At 39.1% G+C, this 22,388-nt stretch overlaps 1 protein-coding gene across 4 annotated transcripts in view; it reads right to left on the bottom strand.

Moving 5' to 3' along the window:
- CALCR (calcitonin receptor) overlaps positions 1-22,388 on the bottom strand; it is a 157,897-nt gene that overhangs the window by 48,965 nt on the left and 86,544 nt on the right. For all 4 annotated transcript variants that reach the window (XM_064677804.1, XM_064677812.1, XM_064677820.1 and 1 more), the window contains 3 exons: positions 18,207-18,295; positions 9,652-9,805; positions 6,235-6,345 (listed from right to left, as the gene is read on the bottom strand). In XM_064677804.1, coding sequence (XP_064533874.1) covers positions 6,235-6,345; positions 9,652-9,805; positions 18,207-18,295 — 354 coding nt within the window. The remainder of the gene's footprint in view (positions 1-6,234; positions 6,346-9,651; positions 9,806-18,206; positions 18,296-22,388) is intronic.

Here is a 22,388-nt window from a genome sequence, read left to right as displayed (position 1 = left end):
AGCTCTATAATTTCATTGGCTTTATACTTATGTTATCAGTATTTTTAGTCAATACACTTTTACAGAGACAATTACCATTTGAACATACCTATTTTCATTTTTCTGTGGTCAACATTGCCACTTATTTTTCTTCATCTGATGACTAATAGTTCTATTAACTTGGAAGATTCGTATTCCCTCTATACAACCTAAAGAAAGGAACTGATCTTATGGGCAAGGTAAGGATTGTATAGACTGAGCTTACTCTTACTCTGACTAGAAATACACTTTATACAGTGCCATTGCAGAAAAAAAAAAAGACAATCCTCCAGAACACAGCATATTTTTGAAATTGTTGTTGGTTTCAAATCATTGTTTTGGGAGAATTATTAAAAATCAATATGTGATCAACAATACCAAGAGGAACAGTACATGTTATCTGAGCCTTCCATTGCTGCGACTTGGAGATAATCTCAGACTGCCTGTGTAGCAACGTTCCCTTTGTACTCTTTGCCAGATACTATCGAAAGCTGGAAAAAGTCTTCAGTCACAGAAAAAAGATTAATGGTTATGTTCCCATGGAACACAGTGTGCAAACATTGCACCTACTATCCCATGCACTCTGCAAAGTGCATGGCTTTTGTTAATATGCTACAGAGTATTTATGGCAATGTCATCCATCATCTCTGTACTTCAGCGCCTAGCTAGACACTCTGACAGACTTTAATGCGGCCTTAGAGATAAACCTTTAGTCTCATACTTTTTCTTGAAGTCAGATAAACACAACTGATCCTAGTCTGAAAGCGCCAATCCCCTGCAGATTTCTTGCTCTGATGTCAGAATACAGAACTGGGGGATAAGCCCTCCTCCACTGTCCATCCCAGGGACTCAAACATCTCAAACATCTCTTCTAAATCTTTTACACAGAAACAAAGCTGCAAGCCTGCAACTCAACCACTGTTCTGTTCCAAGTTATTATACGGTGGGCCAGCAGCAGGAGGGTTATTATGAATCTGGGTACGCGTTTGCTTTTTTATGCTAACCAGAAGAATATGGTAAAGTCTGAAGAAATACACATATGCAAGGATTGGTAAGACAACACTAGCAAGATAAAATGGAAGCATGGGCTTTAAGATTATTAAAATACTACATAAAAGCTAATTTTTTAGGCTTTATCTGTACCCTATCAGCTTGGATAGGGCACCACTTGAGCATCACATTACTCAAAGCCAAAGAACAGTGACATTGTGTGGGATTCATCTCACCTGACTTTAGCAACCTAAAAGTTATGTAATTCATAGGCAGTTGTGCAGAATCTATGCCGTCAGCTTAGAAAGAAGACATTCCAGAGCTGTCTGGGAAAAACAGATGAGAGAAATCCTGTCCAAAAGGTCAGTTTCATGGGAACAATGAAGTGTCTTGAAAGATTAATCAGCAGCAATAATTTTGTGTGTATATTGTTTGTGCCACCAATAGTGCTTTTATGAATCCTATTTTCATAAAAAACCCTCAGTAATTCATATGTAATGAATATCTTAAAAATTCTGGAACCATATGATAGCTCTATCAATTAGGCTTTTTACATTTACACCAGCTCTATAGCTAGCACATTAAAACATCAGTTTTTTATTTATTGCTGAGTTATAAGCTGGAAGTAGAACAAAGTTATCCACTGCTGCAGTGCTTGCTCAGCTCATACCAGACATTGGATTCTTTGCCATTTGGATAGACCTGTGCAGTGCTTATTTTTGCAGATGAGGGAATAGTTGATGTAGCACATCTGATTTACTTACATACTCAGTAAAATATTCTGGAAGAAATTTTTTCATAAATAAAAAAATCATCCTTTATAATGCAATGGAGAACCTAGAAAACTTCAATTCCAGTGTCCTAATAAGTGAAGAGTTATCACTATCTTCAAAGTGTCTTAGTCAGCAGAACCAGAATTGGTATAAAAGAATCATATTGTGCACTGTGGGGCTAAGAATTGATTTTTATAATACAGCTGTCAAACTTGCTAGGAAGCAGGACAGAAAGACACAGAAGGAGAAAAAAGCAGCTGGATAAAGAGTTGTTCAGATTTGTCTTACTTATCGTTATCTAAGTAAGATAACGATAGACAAGAAAAGACAAGAAAATATGACCAGCAGAAATCCAGGGCTGTCTATTTTAGTCAGTCATGAAATTTGCATTTTGTGGCACCAAGAGAAGGGCTCTCCCAGTGTCAGAGCAGGAAGGCAAGGCTGTACTTCCATCTTCCTCGATTAATCATCAACTGAGTAATTGCTTATGGATACATATGGGTCTGTTTCCAAATTACACTTCTAGAAACTCTGCTCCTGGAGCATCATGAAGAGTCATGAGTAACAGTTTACAAAAGAGAACTAAAGACAGAAACCCAAATGAGTGGAGAACTGAGGGGAATTTTGCTAAATGCAGCTTCTTCTTACAAAGGCTACTGCTCTTAAGCACTGCTCTTTGCCAAAGAATAAAGGGAGTGAAAATGAAACGAAAAGGTATATGTGCCACACCAAAACTTGCACATTCAGCTTCATTGGTATGTGACTGCACCAAACTAATCCTAACTAAATGCACTGTACAAGGACAGAGAGGTGGGCAATATAACACTCCCCTGCCACAAACCCAACAGCCCACATATGACACAGGGCAATGCTCAGCTCCTCCTGTTGCCCCTGACAAACCTGTCTTGCTAGAAGGCCATTATATCCACAATATATTTTCCTTTTTTCCATCAGTAAGAATACTGGCAGCATGAATTACATACTACATTCCCATAAAACTCAACTCTTACCAATTTCAGTGTGACCTGGAACCATTTCAGAGGGATTACACCAAAGATTAACCTGTCTAAAATATGAATACAAAATACAATTCAAGAGGAACTGTGCATGTTACCTGAATAGGGGCATATGAAACATCCCTGCTCAGAGCTTCACAGCCAGGAGTGGACTAGACAATGAATTTCCTGCTGTCACTGGCATGAAAGCAGTAGGTCTTGTTATGTTTTCCAGACAAATTGATTTGTTTTCATGCATTATCACATTGTGCATGATGTTCACTGCGAGAAGGAGATTGCTTCTTTCAGAACACAGATTCCTATCCAGTAAGAACAAATCTAAATTCAGTGTAATAAGTGCAGTAGCTAACTGTGAAGTTGTCAAATAAAAAATGAAGAGACCACTGAGATTGTTCCCCTTTGTTTTGTTTCTGTGTTCTTTTCTTCAGAATATGATTTCACCTTGTTTACTTTCTAACATACTCTAGTGATTTCCTCTTGGCATCAATGCTGAATATTGTTGGGGATCAAATATAGAGAGTTGGTATATGGGATGCACAGATGCAGACTGGAGGAGGATTCATTACTATGCTGCCGGTAATGTTTCACTTTTCCAATTACAAATGTCATCAGTATCAAAAGAGAAAAATGTATCTGAAAGACATCATTTTATTCCAGGACTCGAAGCTATCCATGGCCTCTAATGAAGTGACTTAACCATCAATATGCTAATATGCAGTGGTTCTGCAGGTCTTGGTGCTGGCCAAAGCAGCACAGTATTAAATACTTGTTTCAGAAATCCATGGGGTTACTTACATGCCTAAAATATATGCTGAGGTGGTTGCATATCAGAACCTCAATGGGGAGGAAATCTGACAGTCACTACAGTTTTCATCGTGGGAAAATGTTATTCTTCAGGATGAATTTTCTGTTTCTCAGTGGAAAATTCAACTGTATTTTCTTTAACAGGAATAAGTTACCAAAGGAAATAATGACTTGTGACACAAAATCTGACAGACTTCTCAGGACAGCTCAGTCTGTGCTTCTGGCCACCTGTATGTGGCAGCCACTTCTATTAGCAGTTGATAGACTTGTAGACACCCCCCTGATTTCTGACTTCCCTGAGTCTCCCTCCTACTTTATCAAGTCCCCATGTGACAACTAGCCACCTGTAAAGCAAAGGCTGACTACCCACTGGTTTGATGCCATAGCTGTAACACATGCTGGGTTACTCAACAGTTATTCTAGGAAAGCAGCTCTAGCTCAACCAGGAGATGCTGGGCTGCTGCCAAGCCAGGGAAACAGGGTTGACTGACCAGGATGCAGCCACTTGACTGACCAGGATCCAGGCAAAAAGGATGACAGGTGCTGAAAAGGAGAAAAGAGATGTACCAGAGGAAAATACTGGGTCCAGAAGACCACAGGTAATGTTCTTTAAGAGGACAGCAGAGAGAACAGTAGGAAATTAATTACTGGAGGAGGCTTTTCTTCCTATGGGTCTGTACAGAGTACAGGAATACTAAAAATTCCCAAATCTCAACTTTTAAAGCATGCCAGAATGAGTAACTGCAGTACATACACACTGTGGGCCAAACTCTGTGACAGGCATCTGCACATTAAGGAGTGATTTGCAATCAGTTGTATGAGCCACAGGCCTTGGTGTTAATGAGCATTAGTAAGTGGAGCGAGATCCTTCTCCATGGATGGCTTCAAGTGTTACTTTGAAGAGTGCTGTTGTAGTGGAGCAATTAGTTCAGAACAAGTCATTGGAGACAGACAAGTGGAAAAGCTGAGAATAGGTGGCTTGGGAATGAGCAGGAGAGTTGCTCTGTAATCATCCCCGTCCATGAGGGATGAGGACCCTGAATAGCTGGGGAAATCTGTGATCACAGGGCTGCCCAACACCCATCTTTGCATGTATAAGCTGAGCATTGCATGGAGTATACCTATTGGTGACTGTTAGTGCCACATGTTTTGTTTTTTTTTTCTTCTATAAAGCCCATAGAAGCAGAGAAAGCAGAAGCCTTGTAGTAAATTTTTCTATTCATAAAAGGGGCTGTTGCCTTATGGGAGGATACCATGAATAAAACGGGGGCTGAAGCAGAAGGTAGAGACCCCATCCAAGAGGCACCTCTAACATGCATGCACGAAGAGGCTTGTGCAACCTCAGGATCCAGAGCCTCAAGCTCTCTTCTGAACATGGGCACTTCTGTCTGGGAACTGAACCAGGTTTGGTCAATTCTTTTAAAATGCTCTTTTGGAATGCTTTGAGAAAATACTGTAATGGTTGAAGCACTCGTCCACAGAGAGGGAGACCTAAGCAAAAGTCAATTCTCCAGCTGAGGGTCTCAGCTCCTCAGTCTGTGTCCCCAAGGTGCTCCAATGATAAGCCATGAGCATGACCCTCCTGCAAGACTCCTCTTTAAAAACTACGACACTGTACAGAAAAGAGGTCAAAACTTCTGTGTCAGAAAGCAAAAAAAGGGCACAGAAGAGAAGACCCTGCCACATGAGCTCACTTTCCAGGCACAGAAATGGGCTTCAGCCAAATGCATACCGGGTTCGATCCAACATGGAAACTACGCTGTTTTCTAAACAGGCAATATGCTCGAGAAGATCAACAGTTTTTGCTAATGGTACTTGGTAATTAACTCACAGAGATGTGATGGTCTGTTTCCTTCATCTCCAGTTGGGCACATACATTTTGGCTTAAGTTTGTTGAAAATTTTTAGATTTATATGGCCTCCTTCCCAAATGTTTAATTTCATAGATTTTAACTGCAATTGGTGCACTGTGACTATGTGGAATTTAGCACATTGTGGCATCAAGCACCACCTATAAGCAACATGTCCTGAGCATGGAACACACAACTCTCTTCAAACTGGAGTTAAATTTGTGTCTAATATTTCCTTGAATCTATTTTGCAATATTCCTGTCCTTGATTTTCCCTTTCATTTTCCTTTTAATCTTTTTTGAATTACTTCTCTCAGTCTGACTACTAGTATTCGTATGAAGAATTCAATTATTAATTGAAACTCAGAGACTGAAAGAATGTTATTCTACTTATCTTCTATAAAATGATACTTTCCAATAAAAATTGAACAAAGAACATGCTGACACATATTTCACACAAATAAGCATTTTCTCTTCATTATAAAAACTTAGAATGAGGTGCTAAGAATATTTTGATATTATAACTCAGAAGTTGACATTTTCATAAACTAGGTTTCATAAATCCATTGTTTACATTATATTTACATAAATACATATAAAATATTTTACAAATGAAAATATATAAATTAGGTAACCCAAAACCTTGATATGTTTTAATTTCAACCAAAATACCCTAAGATTTCACAGTGCTGCAAAAACATCACTGCAAACATGCATCCTCTCAATGGCATGAATGTTTTGAAGACATCCTTCAAAAGATAAAATGATAAAAAGAAATACTGTACCGGTTGGATCAAAGTCTGGAAAATAATCCGGACAATTCTGAGCAGTGATCCTTCCAGCAGGTGTATCATCCCAGCACAACCAGCCATCCCATGTTCGGTTGCAGAACAGACCTGGACATTTAAGAGGGTTTCAGGAGTTAATTCAACACACGGTCACTCCTGAACTGTTTTTTTCTAGCCTCTCGAGGAATATTGCTGCCTGCAGACAATCAGGTTTTCTTTTTGTAATAAATTCCTTTATTATTGTTACACTTAGAGCGGCATTCAGGGGCTACAAGGAACTTGTTTTTGCTGACCTGATGTTAGTTGTGTTCATTTTACTGGAAAGTTATGTTTTAAATTCTGTTGAATTGAGCTTTGAATGTAGCTTTTGATCCTAAAAATTTGTCTTCTTGATCCTCCTTCTGTCCCCAGCTGTAAGCACCTACACTAGTGGTAACCAAAGACCTATTAGGCACCCACTTTTCATTTCACCTTCTGCTGTTCAGGAGGTCTGAAAATTGGGTCTTTGAAAGGTAAAGGTAAGGAAGAGTTTGTGGGGACATCCCACTAAAAGTAACATTTGCAGAGACAGGTCCCTGTAAGGCTGTTGCCTTTTTCAGCACCAGAGATCAGTACCTACATGTCCAGTGAAGCAGATGCAAGACTCATCTGTAACAGGCAGATTCTGCCTGCTGATGTTGCCTAGGTAGGCGTGCTGTGATCCTGTCCTCATCATGCATCTTCTGGGAAGGTAGTGCAGTCGGGGCTGTGTCGCTTACAAGGGATACTTCCACCCCCACAAGCAGCGGCAAAGTGAGGGAGGCAGAACACAGCTCATTCTTGATCCCCAACAGAGATGATACCTACTATGGTCCTCAGAAACTGTGCTGTAAGACTGCTTGCTGTAATGTGTAACATGACTCATTGTGGACTTATAAAAGAAATGTATTAAAAAACCCCCTACACTTCTTAGTTATTTTCAACTTAAAATCAGTTTGTGGTGTGGGAAAAGATATTTATCATCATGACCATCAGGTTAAAGGGAAATAGAATGAGAAGGTACATCTTGGCTTTTTTGCTCTGGTCCTGAGGAAGTGTCAGAATGGCTGCTATGACCATGTAGGTTGATTTTTGAAGAATTATTTAGAAGGTACCTCTGAAAGTTAATAAAATATGGATAGCTAATTGCTTCTGGTGCTTTAGAAACTATCCATAGATAAGCTTTCTTACTAAAGCAAAAAGGCTGTAAAAAGTCATCTGAATTGTTCAAATTTGCACCAATAAATGTTTATAAGTCAAAATAGCTGTGGATTAAAAATTGAAAGCATAAATAATTCTAAATTAATATTTTCCAGATTAGATGTCGTTCAGAAAAGACATTTTTATACATACTTTTACCTAATTTTCTAAGATTTTATGCACATACATGTTTCTGTTATCAAGTTAAATATGCTAATGCTATTTTTCACTTAAATAACCAATCATGATATCAACACCTGGTTATCTTTCCTTCAGGTACTGTCATGTTTTTCTATAGCTTTGAAATGTATCTGAAAGACTTTCAGGAGTATTTTTGTAATAATGAAGAAAAACAAGAGTAAAAACTGTTTGCAACTTGAGCTTGTATTTGAAAGACAGTGTTGAAAGGGGTTGGAGGGAACTTCTATCTTTAAATCCTCTGCCTTGCCTGATAAATAAAAAAAATAGCACATGTCAATCTATACATTGTGGACTGTGTCTTTCAAGGTAACTAACAGGATATATATGTATACATACATATATATATATAGATATATGTATACATATATATGTATATATACATATACACACACCCCCCCATATATATACACCATGTATGTATATATATATATATATATATATATATATATATATATACACATGGTGCTGTCCTGGAGGGGTGGTCAGGTGTTTCCATGCGCCTGAGCCCCTCGTTTTATTATTTTTTCAGCTAAAATGCAACTTTAGTAGTGCTGGCATCATTCTTTCATCACCCATTGTCTTCATTTTGGGGTTATAAATGAATTAAGTGCATGTTGCTATGAACATAACAGTCCCTAATGGCATCAATTAAAATCTAGCTGCCAGTTGAAGGAATGCAGGAACTGCCACTGCTGTCCTCCTGGGACAATGCTGCCCTTGAGAACACTACTAGGAATTCATGTCATCACATGAAATCCCAGCTCATGCTGGAAAAAGAGCCTTTGCAACTAATCACACAAACAAGGTGCAGAAGAAATGGGAATCCAGTGGAACCATCAATGGATGCAAAAATTACTTTTTACAGAGCTGGAGACTAAAAGAGTAATCCGAGAAGAAGACAGCAAGTTATTTCCACCATAAGTCCAGCAACTAAAAGGCTTGTTTATGTCTGAAACATCATGCTTTATATTCCATAACCCTATATAACTACTTGTGGGTTTTCCCCATCATCAGCCTGAATTAAAACCTATTTTTAGCAAAGTCAATCTTTATATTCATTCCCAAACATTTCTACATCAAGACTTGAGTATCTTAACATCTAACTGTTGTTTGAGTCTTACAGAGCTCAGTAAAACCTTTGTGATAAAGAGCTATAGAAATGTCTTTGTTCTTGTATTACATAAAGTTCCACTTTGTCTCCAATCCATGTATTAGGTTGGGTGTTTTTATTAGTGGGGTTTTTTTCATGTGTTTTCTCTTTAAACTATGTCCTCAATATCTCTGTTCTTTACTTGCATGAGTCTTCACAACTCCTCTGTTATTTTTTTCTCTAGCCTCCTCATATCTTCTATATCTTCTATAAGAAAAAGTGTCCAGAACACTGAGTCCCAAACAGAAATCCTGCTTTATACTATGTAACTGTAGCACCACTGTTTTTTGTCATTTCTCTTTTTATCACCCTTCACATATGCCTCACATTTAGTAAAGATGAGTGCTCAGTGCCTTATAAACCTATTTTTGCTAGTGTTACTGTTGAATATGGAATGTCTGGAACTTCTGTGTTGGTACAGAGCATGACAACCAGCAGACAATACACAAATGACAAAAAATTGAAACAGAGAGTAAAGCAAACAGAACAACATTTATATTTAAGAGATTCCCCATTCACAATCAGGTCTCTGTGTGAGCTTGCTGAGAGGTTCTGGAGGATGCCATTCTCTAAGCAAGAACAAGAGACATTCAAGCAGCAAAGCACTGAGCAAGAAACGTGGATAATGGAGGAAGGAAGCATTGTTCATTCCCTGGGCTCCTTCCAGGCTTTTTTATCTCTTTGCACTTAGGAGGATGTAAATGTGACTTTGATTACTGTTTGTGGGAAGGAAAGTGCACCCTGAGGAAGAGTATGGGTTAGCATACAGAGGAAAGCGTTTCTTTATAGTTCTATAACCAAGCATGGTAAAATACAGACAGATTTTTTTATAAAATCCTTTTTACCTTTTTTCTTGTATGGAGGAGCTCTGTTCATCCTCTCATAGCATTTAAACTGTGAATCTATTATCTTCTGTCGTATGACTGAATTTTCTGTTACTACAGGTTCTAATGTAGGATCAGTATAATTTACAGTAGAAGAAAGACTTGGAACAATTCTCTGTACAGAAAGGAAAAACTGTTAGTACAACTGAATAAAACAGGAGGATAAAATTAAAAAAAAAAAAGTGGGGACCAGAAATATATTTTGCATTCTTCAAAGGCCTTTTATTTGCACCTGTTTAGTATTATGATGGGCCTTGTACTGCTTGCAAAGTAAATGCTGAATTTTATTAGTTTACCTCATTAAAACCACAAGATTTTAACCAAACCCTTTTTCTTGGCAAAGAGAGGACCATTAAATACTTGATAAAGTCTTCAAAATTTTTTTATTCAGTTTAGCATCTGCAAAAGAATTTTGTATCTTCCAATAATTACACCCATGTATTTCTGCTCACTTGTGCCCATTTTTTTCCTGACTGCAGACAAAATACCTCAGTGCCACAGCCTGGGAACTGATTATTTCATGTTTTATGCCACCTGCTTTGAACTTCTTCAACTGCTAAGGTCATAGAAACAATGGGCAGAGAGTTTAAACCTCAATATCTGGCCTTAGTTCCTAGTTAAGTACCTAAATTTGAGTCCCTACATTTGAGTCTGAATAACAGGGTCCTCTTCAATCTAGTGGCATCTTCTGAATTCTCCCATTCTGAACCACCTGCAGTTTAAAGGGAAGGATCATTGCCTCTGGAAGGCAAAGCCAGTCATGGTTTTTTGGCATCCATCCATCTGTCAGTTGTACAACTCAGGTCTGTGAGTGGAAATGAGAGTGTGGAGCTTTAGTTAGTTCTGTTCTGCCTCAATCCTATATCAGGAAACTTCTCTGCATGAAGGTGACAGGCAAAGTTAGTTCCTCTGCTTCCCCAAGAAAAAGAACATTGCACTTTCCTTGCATGACCCTCTATCTTCCCCTATACTAAACAGTACTAAAGCCATCACAAACACATACAGACTCATTTGCAGGCTTCAAAATCTAGGACTGTCATAAATATGCAAACTTTACCATTTTAGCAGCAAATGCCAGTACACAGATCTTTAAGCAAGCACTTGTAGATGCGCAAATTGAAAACATAACAGGCTTGAAAATTCAAATATCAGCTTACTTCTTACACTTTTCCTCCCCTTTTTTTAATTGCACATCACAGGCAACTGTATTGCATAAATACATTACCTTTTTTCCTCATTTGCACACTAAAACACCTTGGTAAAATACACAGTGAAACCACAGTGTTTGACTTGGTTGGAAAAAAAAAAAGCCATTACTTTTATCCTGATACAAACCATGTCAGGATGTATACTCGTATATCTAATTAATTATATTTTCTTAATTTAATCTAATCTCTTTTGATACAAACATTTTCATTTTCAAAAGTATACAACTGCTAGCTGGAAGACCTGGAGGCAGTTAATCTTGTTGCACTCAAACAGGTACTTGAAATAAAATAGGAGGAATAAAAAGGAAGATATTTTCTGGCAGAAATAAATTTTATGTGTATGTATACCCCCCAAACAAATATATACTTGGACAATGAAGCCATTTGGAACATTTCATCTGGCCATCCAAGTGAAAAATTAAGTATCTAGAAAGCCAGAACAGGAAATACAGAAGTGAAGCGAAACATCACAGATCCCTTACTTATAAAAAGATTAAAGTGGAGTTCATGAGAATAATTTTAAAAACCAGCCAAGCAATATCCTGAATCCAGCATGTAGTGTAGGAAAGCGCAGATGAGGTTCTTCAGACACCCTCATTTTTATCTTAGCCCTTCACGTCCATGTACCGTCACAGGCTCTGGTGCTTTCTTGAAGTGATTAATAGATACTCCATGCTAATTTTCCCCATTTTTATTTTAAATAATACCTCAGTTCCAAGCTGTTTATATTAAAGAGAGGAATATCAGTATCATCAAAGAGAGCTAGGAGGACTTCTGTGGCATTGCCTCTGTTCTTGACAATTTCTCTGTTCCTCTGCGCCAGTTTGGGAACACAGCTATGTGTGGGGTGATAATTTTGGGGGGGTAAGACACAATTCAGACACCAAAGACTGCCTACTCTTAAAGGTCAGTTTAAGAGACTTGTTGTGTATAATTCCTGACAAAGTCAGATCTTATTGGGTACAGTTTAATGCAAATATTTTGACACTTGAAGGCAAAGAGTACCTGTGGTGGTGAATAGACTAAATGTCTTGGATTGTGCACAGAACTATTTGAAAGTGCTCAACCATGTAACCAGGGGGCCCATTCTACTGCCTCTGTGCAAGGCAACCATGGCCCAGGTGAAATTGTCAGCAAAATTTCTACTGCCTACATTTAGGACAGGAATTCACTCAGAAAGATTAAAAATACGGATGACATTGTGTCACTAAAGCTCAATGGGACTTACTTCATCAGTGGAAATCACTTAATGGCCTACAGAAAAACTGAAGCTTAGATAAAGATTTGAATAATAACATTAAATTTACAGATTTTCAAAGTTAATTGTCCAAATATCTTTCCGGGCACTTTTTATGAAATTGAATAGCTTGTGTGGGAAATCAAATTAAGGGGTCATACATAGGTATGTCACTGGTATTGTTCATCTGCAATATGCCCTTTAAATGTGCTCTTCCCATTGATTGCTACTCCTCATTTCTGTTTGCCTAGAGCTGGCCTTGGAAGCTTGAACACCATTTTTTTCTACCTTAAGATCAGATTTCCATTTCAGCAGATTAATGAAATATTAATTTGGTGGTTTGCTGGAGGTTGAGAAGCCACATCCCTGTTTGAAATGCTGCTTTTTCTACCATGTGTAAGAGACACCGCTCTAGGACCCAGAGCCTAAAGCCTGACCTCTTAAAGTCAGTTCAGTGGGCTGATGATCTAGCCTTATATTCCTGCAGTTAAGTCAGACAAAAATCTTGCTACAGTTTGTCATGTGAGATGCTGTTATTTGTTTTAGTCTTCCTGCACTCCTTATCATAGGGGTCAGAAAAGGGCAAATGGGTCAGAAAGACACCTCTGGGTCATTATTCTCTTATCAGAAGTAACAGGATTTTGGGCATGATTACATGGGAGGGAAAGCTTAGTGTGTACCATGTTATTGGGAGAGGCTGGGAGTGTACCATGAATCTGTGTGTCTATGTTTGTATCTGCTCTCAGGGAATTAATGATTGGAATCACCTCTGCTACTATATTTTAATTGTTATATCTATGCATTTTAGGAATTAAGATTTAAAACGCAAGTTTTCACCATAAAAAAGCCAAGAGTAAGTAATCTTGACTTGGTAACTACCTACAGCATTGAACAGATTTTGAATCTTCAGAGTCCATTACTGCATATTAAAAAGCTTTCCCATCCATCCGTCCATCCATCTGTCCATCCATCCATCCGTCCATCCATCCATCCATCCATCCATCCATCCATCCATCCATCATCCATTATTTTAGGTGGAAATATAAATGATGTTGATACAGTAAAGGAATGCCTCATTCATTTATAAATACTCTTTATTAAAGAGAAACAAATAATTCACAACTTAATAATTGATGTGCTCATTGCCTGAAAATGATTGGTATCATTTCTTCAGAAGAAAATTGTTTAAGTGATGTCCCATGCAGCAGTTTAGCAGCCGTACATATGATGTCACTCCTAAAAGTCCAAGTAAATGACGTCATACATACGACCACCAAGCCACCACGTGACAAATGACTGTTATAAGAAAACAAATTATCATTACAAGGAGAAAAAACAAGATTCTGATAATGCTGAAGTTCACTTTATACCTAGAATTAATAAAAGAATCTAGAGAAAGCAACTTGGCTTCATTATTAAATTATACAGGAAGGAACAGATAGTGTCCTTGTTTCTGTAAGACAGACAACTACTATTAACCTCTGCAACACTGTGCCCATTTCTGCAAGGGAGCATCCAGATAAAGCAAGCATAAAATTCCTTCAATTTTTTCCCCACAAAATATTGCATATGATGAACAAGTAACCCCACATATTTTTCTTCTGCCATCAAGGAGCTTGCAGGACACTAACTGTAACAATACATGACATTTAGGAAAAGAAGATATTTGTAGCTTTCTTTATTTTTGCTTTTTTCCTCCTTTCACTAAATACAGTAATTTAGTAACATTTATTGTTGAGTTCAGTCAAAATATAGCTCAAATTCTGTATGCTCCAACTGTTTGATATTGATTTCAATAGCTCAAATGTACAATTCTTTTAGAACTGCTATGTGTAGTCACCACTTTGTGGATCACTAAGCTCCTGTTCTTCACTACATCACATCTTCGAGAGAGAGCTCAGCATGATTTAGACTGGTGGCAGAGCCTGTCTCATACTTTGACAATGTTTGAACTACTCTTCACAGCTGCTAGTGTTAGGACAGAGAAGAAAACAACTGTGATGCCTTAGGAAAGTCATTAGTGTATGGTACTCAGTAAATATAATAATTTCTATCCATCACAAATGTGCTAGGAAACAGCAGACAATTTCTTTGGGGAAATACCACAACATGACTTGCTTTACTTAACCATTGAATATTAAAATTTTCTCGTACTCTACTATGTTGGAGCAGGATGGTAATTATCTCGGTGGCACCCTATACAACTAACACGGCGGATTTTGGCAGCTGTTTAAACAAGCACAAGATTAGCAGTCACAGTAAATGAAGATAAGGCAGTTGTAATGAAAAGCAACTCAGAAATCTTACAGTCCTTTGCCATTGCTGCAGGATTTGCTCACATGAGGAAGCTTTACTTGCAGTTTATCCCGATGCAAGCTGTGGGCTTACAGAAAAGCTGCAGAATATTTAACAGATTTTTGCTTGCAGCCCTGATTATCATCTTGCAAGAGGCCTCTTTAGGGCAATCAGCTGCATAGCAACAGCCTTATTTTTTAAATAAGCAAAGATGTAGTCAAAATTTCCTGATCACCCCTGAAACTGGGTGAATAGAGCAGAATACAGCATTCCTTTCTCAGGAAACTGAGCAGCTTGAGTCTCAAATTCTCACACTAATTCTCATCACCTTAAAATACCAGCAGATTGCTTTCCAGAGTTTTCCTTGTGTGAGAACAGCTTCAGAACTTGCCAGTGTACTTACAGCTTGAAGCAACCCATAGTTACACAGGGAAATACTAACTCACATCAACAGCTTCCAAAGGCATGGGTTCAGGTGATAAGACCCAGGAGGACCTCATCATCCAAGTCTGGGGAAGCCCCTGGGCTCCCAGTGGTGCCAGACAGCAAGCAAGTTCTGATGAAGGAAGATGAAGGAGGCTGTGACAGATCATCATCAGCTCTTCTGGCTCACTGGAGGGTAGGACCTGCTCTGGACCAGATGCTGGAAGAGTTGCTGTCTAAGCAGGAAAAGGCTTGTTCTTACAGTACCTGCACAGAAACGGGTTTTAGAGACTGGTGGTGAGAGCTGTGGAGCTGGGCAAGTGGCAGGAGGCCAGGGAAGCACATGGCCCCACCACCCCATGTGAGGATCAAACGTGTGGCAAGTGCTTCACTAATGGGTTCTGGAGATTTGAATTTACCATGCCACAACTGTATTCCAAAAAGCACCAATTTGTGCAGTTACTGAAAATTACATTTAGGTTTTCATATAATTAATTTTCAATGTTTTGTGAATGGGAATTATTGCCAAGACTTAACAGGAGTTGGCAAGAAGCACCTGACTCTGTATAGCTTTGTGACTGAGGCTTGGAAACAATTTGACAGATTCGTACCTAATGAACTTGCACAATTTGTTTTTTACTGAAAATGAATTTATTTTAAAATACAATCTTGGTCTAATTGACCTAATTGAAAATAGTGTGTCCTTCAGCTGCAGCATCCATTAAGTCCTTACTGTGCACTTTGTGGATGGCTCCAGACACAAAATCAGAATATGTGAGAAAATTTTCTCCACCAATCCTCATTTCCAGAGTAAGAACAAACTATCATTTGTAGGCACTAAATGACAGTTCTTATTTGACAAAATAATGAAGAGAATACAAATCTCTTCCCTCAATGTCCTGCAAAATTGATTGGTCACACTGGAAAGAGACCCAAACCTGCTTTGTCTTCCTCATTCTCTGCAGTTTGATGCTGCTGGGCACACTGTGTTGATGCTCCATCTTTCTTGTGAAGAGAAATGTGCATTGAGGAGATCAACTAATTGCTCCAGCACAGAGGGGCTCATGTGTTTAAGGAAATAAATCTCAGTCACATTCTGTGGCTTTCAGTAATTGCCAAAAACTAGAGAGCAACAGGCATAAAGTGAACTAAGACATAATGAACAGTTAAATTTTCTAATGATATTCCCTTGGAAGCATAGAGAACTATCTGGTGATGCATTATCCTGCATCCAAAAGCAAGGGAATCCATCATAGAGGAAGATAATAGTTCTATTTCTACATTAGATTTTGGAACAACTGTTGCTTCAGTTCTTGTTTGGCAAAAGCGAATCATTATAGACCTGTACACAGAAGTGCTATTTATTCTACACAAAAAATGACATACATAAGAGAGATGGTTTGTTTCAGAAGGTACCAAAACCCCATGGTGACAAGTCTAAAGGAGATGGTGGGGAGGGGTTGTCTGTGCACATCAAGTAACTAAGGTCTATGACAAAACATTCAAGGAGAGATATGAGAAGAATCCAAGGAAGTCTTCCGCAAAGCACTAACACTGTATATAGGACACGGAGTGCTCCAACACTGAGTGTATTAGAGAATCACAGCTACCCTAAGAAAGGAGATTTCAGGTAAAAGTATGCCCTACTCAATAGTGGTGATCACTGCAGGTGGACAAATGGCACAAACAGAGAGATTGGAGCCCAGAGGAGAAACACAAGGACCCCAACAGGTTGTGTTGCTTTGCAACAGCTTACAGTGACCAACTGGGAGTGCAGGACACAGATGAGAAGATGAATGAAAACCATCAAAGCCATCAAAGAATAAAGATCTGGAGGATGGTTTGTGGGGTGAGTAGAGAACAGGGGTGGAAGTTCAACCCTGTGTCAAAAAATCACTTTAATTATTACGTCTTCCTCAATCTCAGACAGCAGCTGACATGTCTCACAGGTCTTGGAACCAAGGAGTGAATAGAAGAACCAACGAAGTGGGAACAGTCTCTATGGAAGAGAAAGACACTCTTCATTTATTACAAACTACAAATAAAATGTAGAAAATGAACGTTTCCTATCAGCTACAGGTGGGGAAATCTTCGGGAAAATGACTGGTGGCAAATACTTTTCATATTTGATCTATCTAACAGCAGTGTTCTGGTAAGTGTCATCAAGGAAACAGAGCTTGTTCATGGTCTATTTCTATGGCCGTGACTTCTGCCCTATCAAAAAGTAAACTAATCTAAGAGGTATTGAAGTAAGCCATAGCATGCCCCCTGCAGTGGGAAAAGAAGGCACATTGAGATTGGAAGAGTGAAAATGAAGGAAACTTGTGCTTAAGTTATCCACTGAGGTCAGAAGCTGAAGAGCCCTCTGTTGCAAAGATATTTAAAAAAAGGGGGATGCAGATCTCACTGAGGAATTTTTTAAAGAAATCCTAGCCCAGGAGTACTGCAGGAATGCGCACAGAACTAACGTTGCATACATGCTACATGGGTGAGAGATTTAAAAGATTTGAGGACAACACAGCAAGGATTAGCCCAGTTCTTCTGGGTTGACCTACAAATCCATGCTGTAGGTTGAAGCACCTCAGGTGTTCAGAAATGCTGTTGGCAATTTTAATTATCAGAATATTTACAGTCCTGTCACTTGACTGGGAAGAAATATAAACTCGAACTGTTTCTTTATTTGGCATTGGCTTGTTACAGGAAGAATTGCTTTTATATCAAGGCCCCTGTCAAGCTGTGCAGATCAGCTGGGATTCAAACCCAGAGGGAAGCTGGTTTCTCTCAGGCTCTTTGTTATAGACATCTCTGACCATGGGTGATTTCCTAGCCAGGGCATTGCCACGTGCAGCCTTGTGGGATACGTAGAACAGCCACAAGCGGTCACAAATACCAGAATACTCAGCATATTATGTGATTCTGTGAGGTACACAATCCAATAAACAATCCAGAGACTGCAGTTGCTAGTGTTACCCAACATGTCTCCTAGACCTGTCTCTACAACATGGAAGTTGTAGTTTGTCTCACACAACATCATCAAGGAAGTTTTCAAACACTTAAGTTTCCATGTCACTGCTATGTTGTAGCTTGTAAAACATAGAAATAGAAAGCCATACCCACAATCTTCTTCAGACTTGCAGTTCTGTCTCACCAGAAAACAATGATTTCAAGTCTGAACTTCTATGAGATAACTTATTTAGAAACTTCATTAAGCTTATTTTGAAATTTGTCAGGAAGGTAACTCATTCCTTCACCTGTGCAGTATAACAAATACAACTCTGTACTCATTTTTCTGAACATCACTACAAGTTTGAATTTGGCAAGTGTTATGGGCACTTCTGTTTTCTCATACTTACAATTAGAAGGATGATCAGTAAGAAGCAACTCTGGGTTGTTTTTCTCATTGTGGAGTCTTCCTGGAGAGACAACGTTGTAGCTGACCCTTCTGGGAATTAAACAACAAGAAAACAAAAGCAGTATTGGACTTCAGCTGTTATGATAAATTCCTTGTCTTTGCAGAGGAACATCTTTTTAGACATGCAGTGGACCATCTGTGTGTGTGTGTGCGCCCCCAGCCTTACGTGTGCTCATGTTTTATCTAAGTGGAGGTTGGTACGCTTTTAATTTAGTCTCCCCTGTGGACCTCTGGTGGTGAGTACAGATGATGTGGGGTACAGATCCATGTTACTCTGTCACCAGCAGCAACTTTGGGTTAAGCTATGCATCTTTGCCAGCTGAGGCTACCTCGGTTATCCTGATTCAGGTACTTCTAACCTACACATAGGGCTGCAGACCTATGAAGAATCTGGATATTTTAAACATGACCTACAAAAACCAGGTCCAGTTTGCTGATAAGCGGAATGGCAGCTCAAAAGGTATATTTTATGGGACTAGAGAAAGAGAGAGGTTGGGTAACCTCTAGCTAGATGAAGCAGGTGTGGCAGGAAAAGAGAGAGAAACTGGGAACAACACCGTGGGATTACACGCTCCCTAATGCAGCCAGTTTGGCTGGGCTCCATACAGACACCACAGCAGTGGCCCTCAGGCCGTTGAAAATTACTGCTTCAGCACAAAGTACTGGAGAAGCGGAGCATGGACACGACACCACGGGCTTGAAGGGAACTGGATTGGCAGCTTTTGTGCTTTTCTATCTTTTTCCCTAAATCAACACCCACCTGGCCTTTCTGGGAAAAATATCCAGGGGCCACCAGATATAATCATATTGCTTCACAGTTGTAGGAGGTTCAAGCAAGCAAAGACTTTTGCATTAACACGTTATTTTAAGTCACAGTTTTTGTTAAAACACGTCATGCCTTCTGATATCCCACAGGCCACTAGTGGTGCTTGGGCTGAACAACAAACAACATGTGGCTGAGATCACCTGTCACAGTAACACAGCGGGCACTCACACATCTTCATTCTTCAGACAGCTGAAAAACTAGGAGTAAGGTGTTTTTTACCTGGGTAAACAATCCTGTGAGCACTCTACACATCTGAAACCCGAAAATTTAATGGGAAAAAGGCGCACCAACTTGGATGCTTAGTCTACTTGACATATAGTAAACGACACAATCACTTGTGTAACATTTTTCTCAGCAACAGCTTTTCTCATCTTTAAATGATTTAGAAGGTCACTCATTTTCAGAGGGCAAAGGAAATATTGTCCTCATCTAACACAGAAATCTGTAATCTCAAAATGTAATAAAGGTGTGGCACTTCCAGTTCAACATAACACAACCGATCCAACAGGATTGTTGCAGTCGTGTCACTGAGATTACATAAACCACAAAGTGATAGAAAAGAGGGTTCAGAGGTTTTGCCTCTAATAAGAAGCAGCCTTATTACTGTTTGAATCTTACCAGAACTATTCTTGTGCCAGTGGTAATGTGACATGTAAATGACACAGAAATAATATGCAATTACGCTGTCAGCCACAAACTTGCGTTTGATCATCAATGGTAGGCAACTCAATTGAAGCAAAAATTGGACAGCTAAATCAGAGAGCAAAATGCCTGGAATTGTCTGCGTATTCTCCAGGCTATTCACTGCAGTGTGTATTGGTTCAAACTGCCAAAAAATTAATGAAGAGCATATAAACGATGGCTCTTGGTCAGCTGTGCAGTGAGCAGATGTACAAGCATGAATACAGTGTTCATGGAGTTACTCACTGTACTGCAAAGTCTCTGGAGTGTGGTGTAAAGCCAGTCTGGTGGGTGCCTCTGTTCTTGCTAGCCTCATCACCTCTGCTGCATCTATAGGGATTTGGTATAAAGTAGGCAAAAGAAGGACTTTGCCTTACAAACTGTCAACAGCTTTAAAATACAAAATGCTTTCCACAAATGGCACAGATTTTAGCACAATATTGCAACCTAGAAAGCATAAACAAAACCAGTATCAATTGAAGGTGCCTGTGATACGTCTGCTTTTCCCGCACTTTGTGATGGCAGTGCTTGCAGCACTATGTTGGGTTACAGCTGCAGATACAGCTAAATCTTATCCTCATGGGATTTTGTGAACATTTGTTATTATGTACTGAAAGAGCTATTTAAACTGCTTCTTTCTCCTGTCTTTCCAACCAAAATAAAAAGCCATCTGTAGAGTATTTAACACATTATTTTCCCCTCTGTTAACTGTGATGACTGTGCCATATGATACTACATATGAGTAAATGAGTAAGAATTATTTCCCAAGCTAAATCTTATATAGTCTTGTTATTTCTAGTCTTTCTTCTTCTAGCCAACTCTAACCACAGGAATGGCTGACATGCCAGACAAAATCCAGCACCTTTTTTTCTTTCTCTTTCACAGGAGTCTTTTCCAGGGACAACAATTTCAATAATTGCTGAATGACAATATTTTAACAATCAAACTCTAAAGTCCCTGACAAAGAAGTGGCTTTTCTCTACTTTTGCCATAAGACTGGCTCATAACACTACAGCACACTTGGGTTAGCATCACTACTGGATCAAGGATGATGATCTCATTGACATTGGAAGGTACACGCAGATGCAAAGTGTTGGTCAATGGGCAGGGCAGAAACAAGAGGGAGGAAAAAAGACTCACACAAAGGGGAACCCGAAGAGATGGACCCTGTCAGCTTTGGGACAGAGGAACAGACCAGCATCTCCATGGCTCTGTCCCCATCTCCAGCAATCCAGGTTCAGGTGTGACATGACGTGCAAACTGCAAAGCAGTACACTACACAGACCATATTTTGGGGTCTTTTGTGCTAGAACTATCACTTTTTAACACCAACTGACACTAATGCCCATAGGCAGCTGGCTTGCAGCTGAAGGAAGGCTAGAGCAGCCTCATGGAGATCGTAGCTGCACTGGAGCTGTGCCATCAGGAACACAGGGAGAAATCAGAAATGAGTCTGGTCCTTGGTGCCTACTGACACAATGATTCAACCACACAAGAGCTTCCATGACAATACTCATGGAAAGCATTTTCTCCATACCTTCTTCTGGCTGCTTGGTACCACCTGACTTGTGCTACCTCCACATCCACAGTACAGGGCCACACTATGAAGAGGTCAGGAAATTAGTTTTTAGCTACACAGTTTTAAAATAGAATACATATTTTACCATTAAAGAAGGAGAAACAATATGTCAAACTGTTTTAAGCATAGGTGTTTTCAAGATGTTTCAAGGTATGCATGAGATTTTCCCGAGATGATGCTTATTACAATAAACAACAGGAATTACTGATAATGTACTGATAGTTCTTGGGATCACTGGAGCTTATACAAGAATGATTATTATGGGGATTTCATACAGTTATGACCCCAAAATTTCATTTGGTGATGTTCCCAAGCAGGTCTTTTAGGTGCTTTGCTGATTTTCCTGTTCCTATACTATTTAGCCTTTTTCTGTAAGTCCAACAATGTCCTCCCTCCATGTTAAGATAATACAGCATGCTTTATGCATTTCAATTTTATACTATCCATATATAGGGATTAATCATGAGCACATTGCTAAAGCCCAGTACTTTTCCATGATTGTATTAATTCTTCACCCTCTGTTGCTTATAATAGTTACATACAACATCCCTGTCTGTTATTTAAACTAGAACATTGTTCTTTCTTTCTTTGCAAATGTAGCATACCTCATTATGTGCTAAGGTATTCCTCCTGCTTCAGCTATTATAGTAATACCATTGACACTTTGGGATTAGTCCTGAAGCTTATTTGAAGATGAACACAGCATCCTACTTAGTAATGACATCTCTTTTGTCTCTGTCCAGATCTCTACAGATGCAGTATTATGCTGAACAGGGCTTCAATTACAATTACCACTGGGTTACCCAGAAGGTGGGACAACCCTCCCTGCACAGCCATTTGGACAAGGCCAAAGGGGAGTCAAATTTAGTCAAAAAGGAAGATGTAAGGGGGAAGATTCAAATGAGGGCAGTAGAGCAACATTTCCCTTCCAAGTTCTTTTTGGAGGAAGAACTGGAAAAAACTTCTTCTTTAATTATTCTGCTCTGATAAATCTGCAGTGCCATCTTTCACAATAGTGCTGACATATCTTTGGAAGA

Source organism: Pseudopipra pipra, chromosome 1 (genome assembly GCF_036250125.1).
Source record: "Pseudopipra pipra isolate bDixPip1 chromosome 1, bDixPip1.hap1, whole genome shotgun sequence".
Lineage (NCBI taxonomy): Eukaryota > Metazoa > Chordata > Aves > Passeriformes > Pipridae > Pseudopipra > Pseudopipra pipra.
The sequence above is the reverse complement of the archived record's forward strand: the minus strand, read 5'-3'. Positions and strand labels throughout refer to the sequence as shown.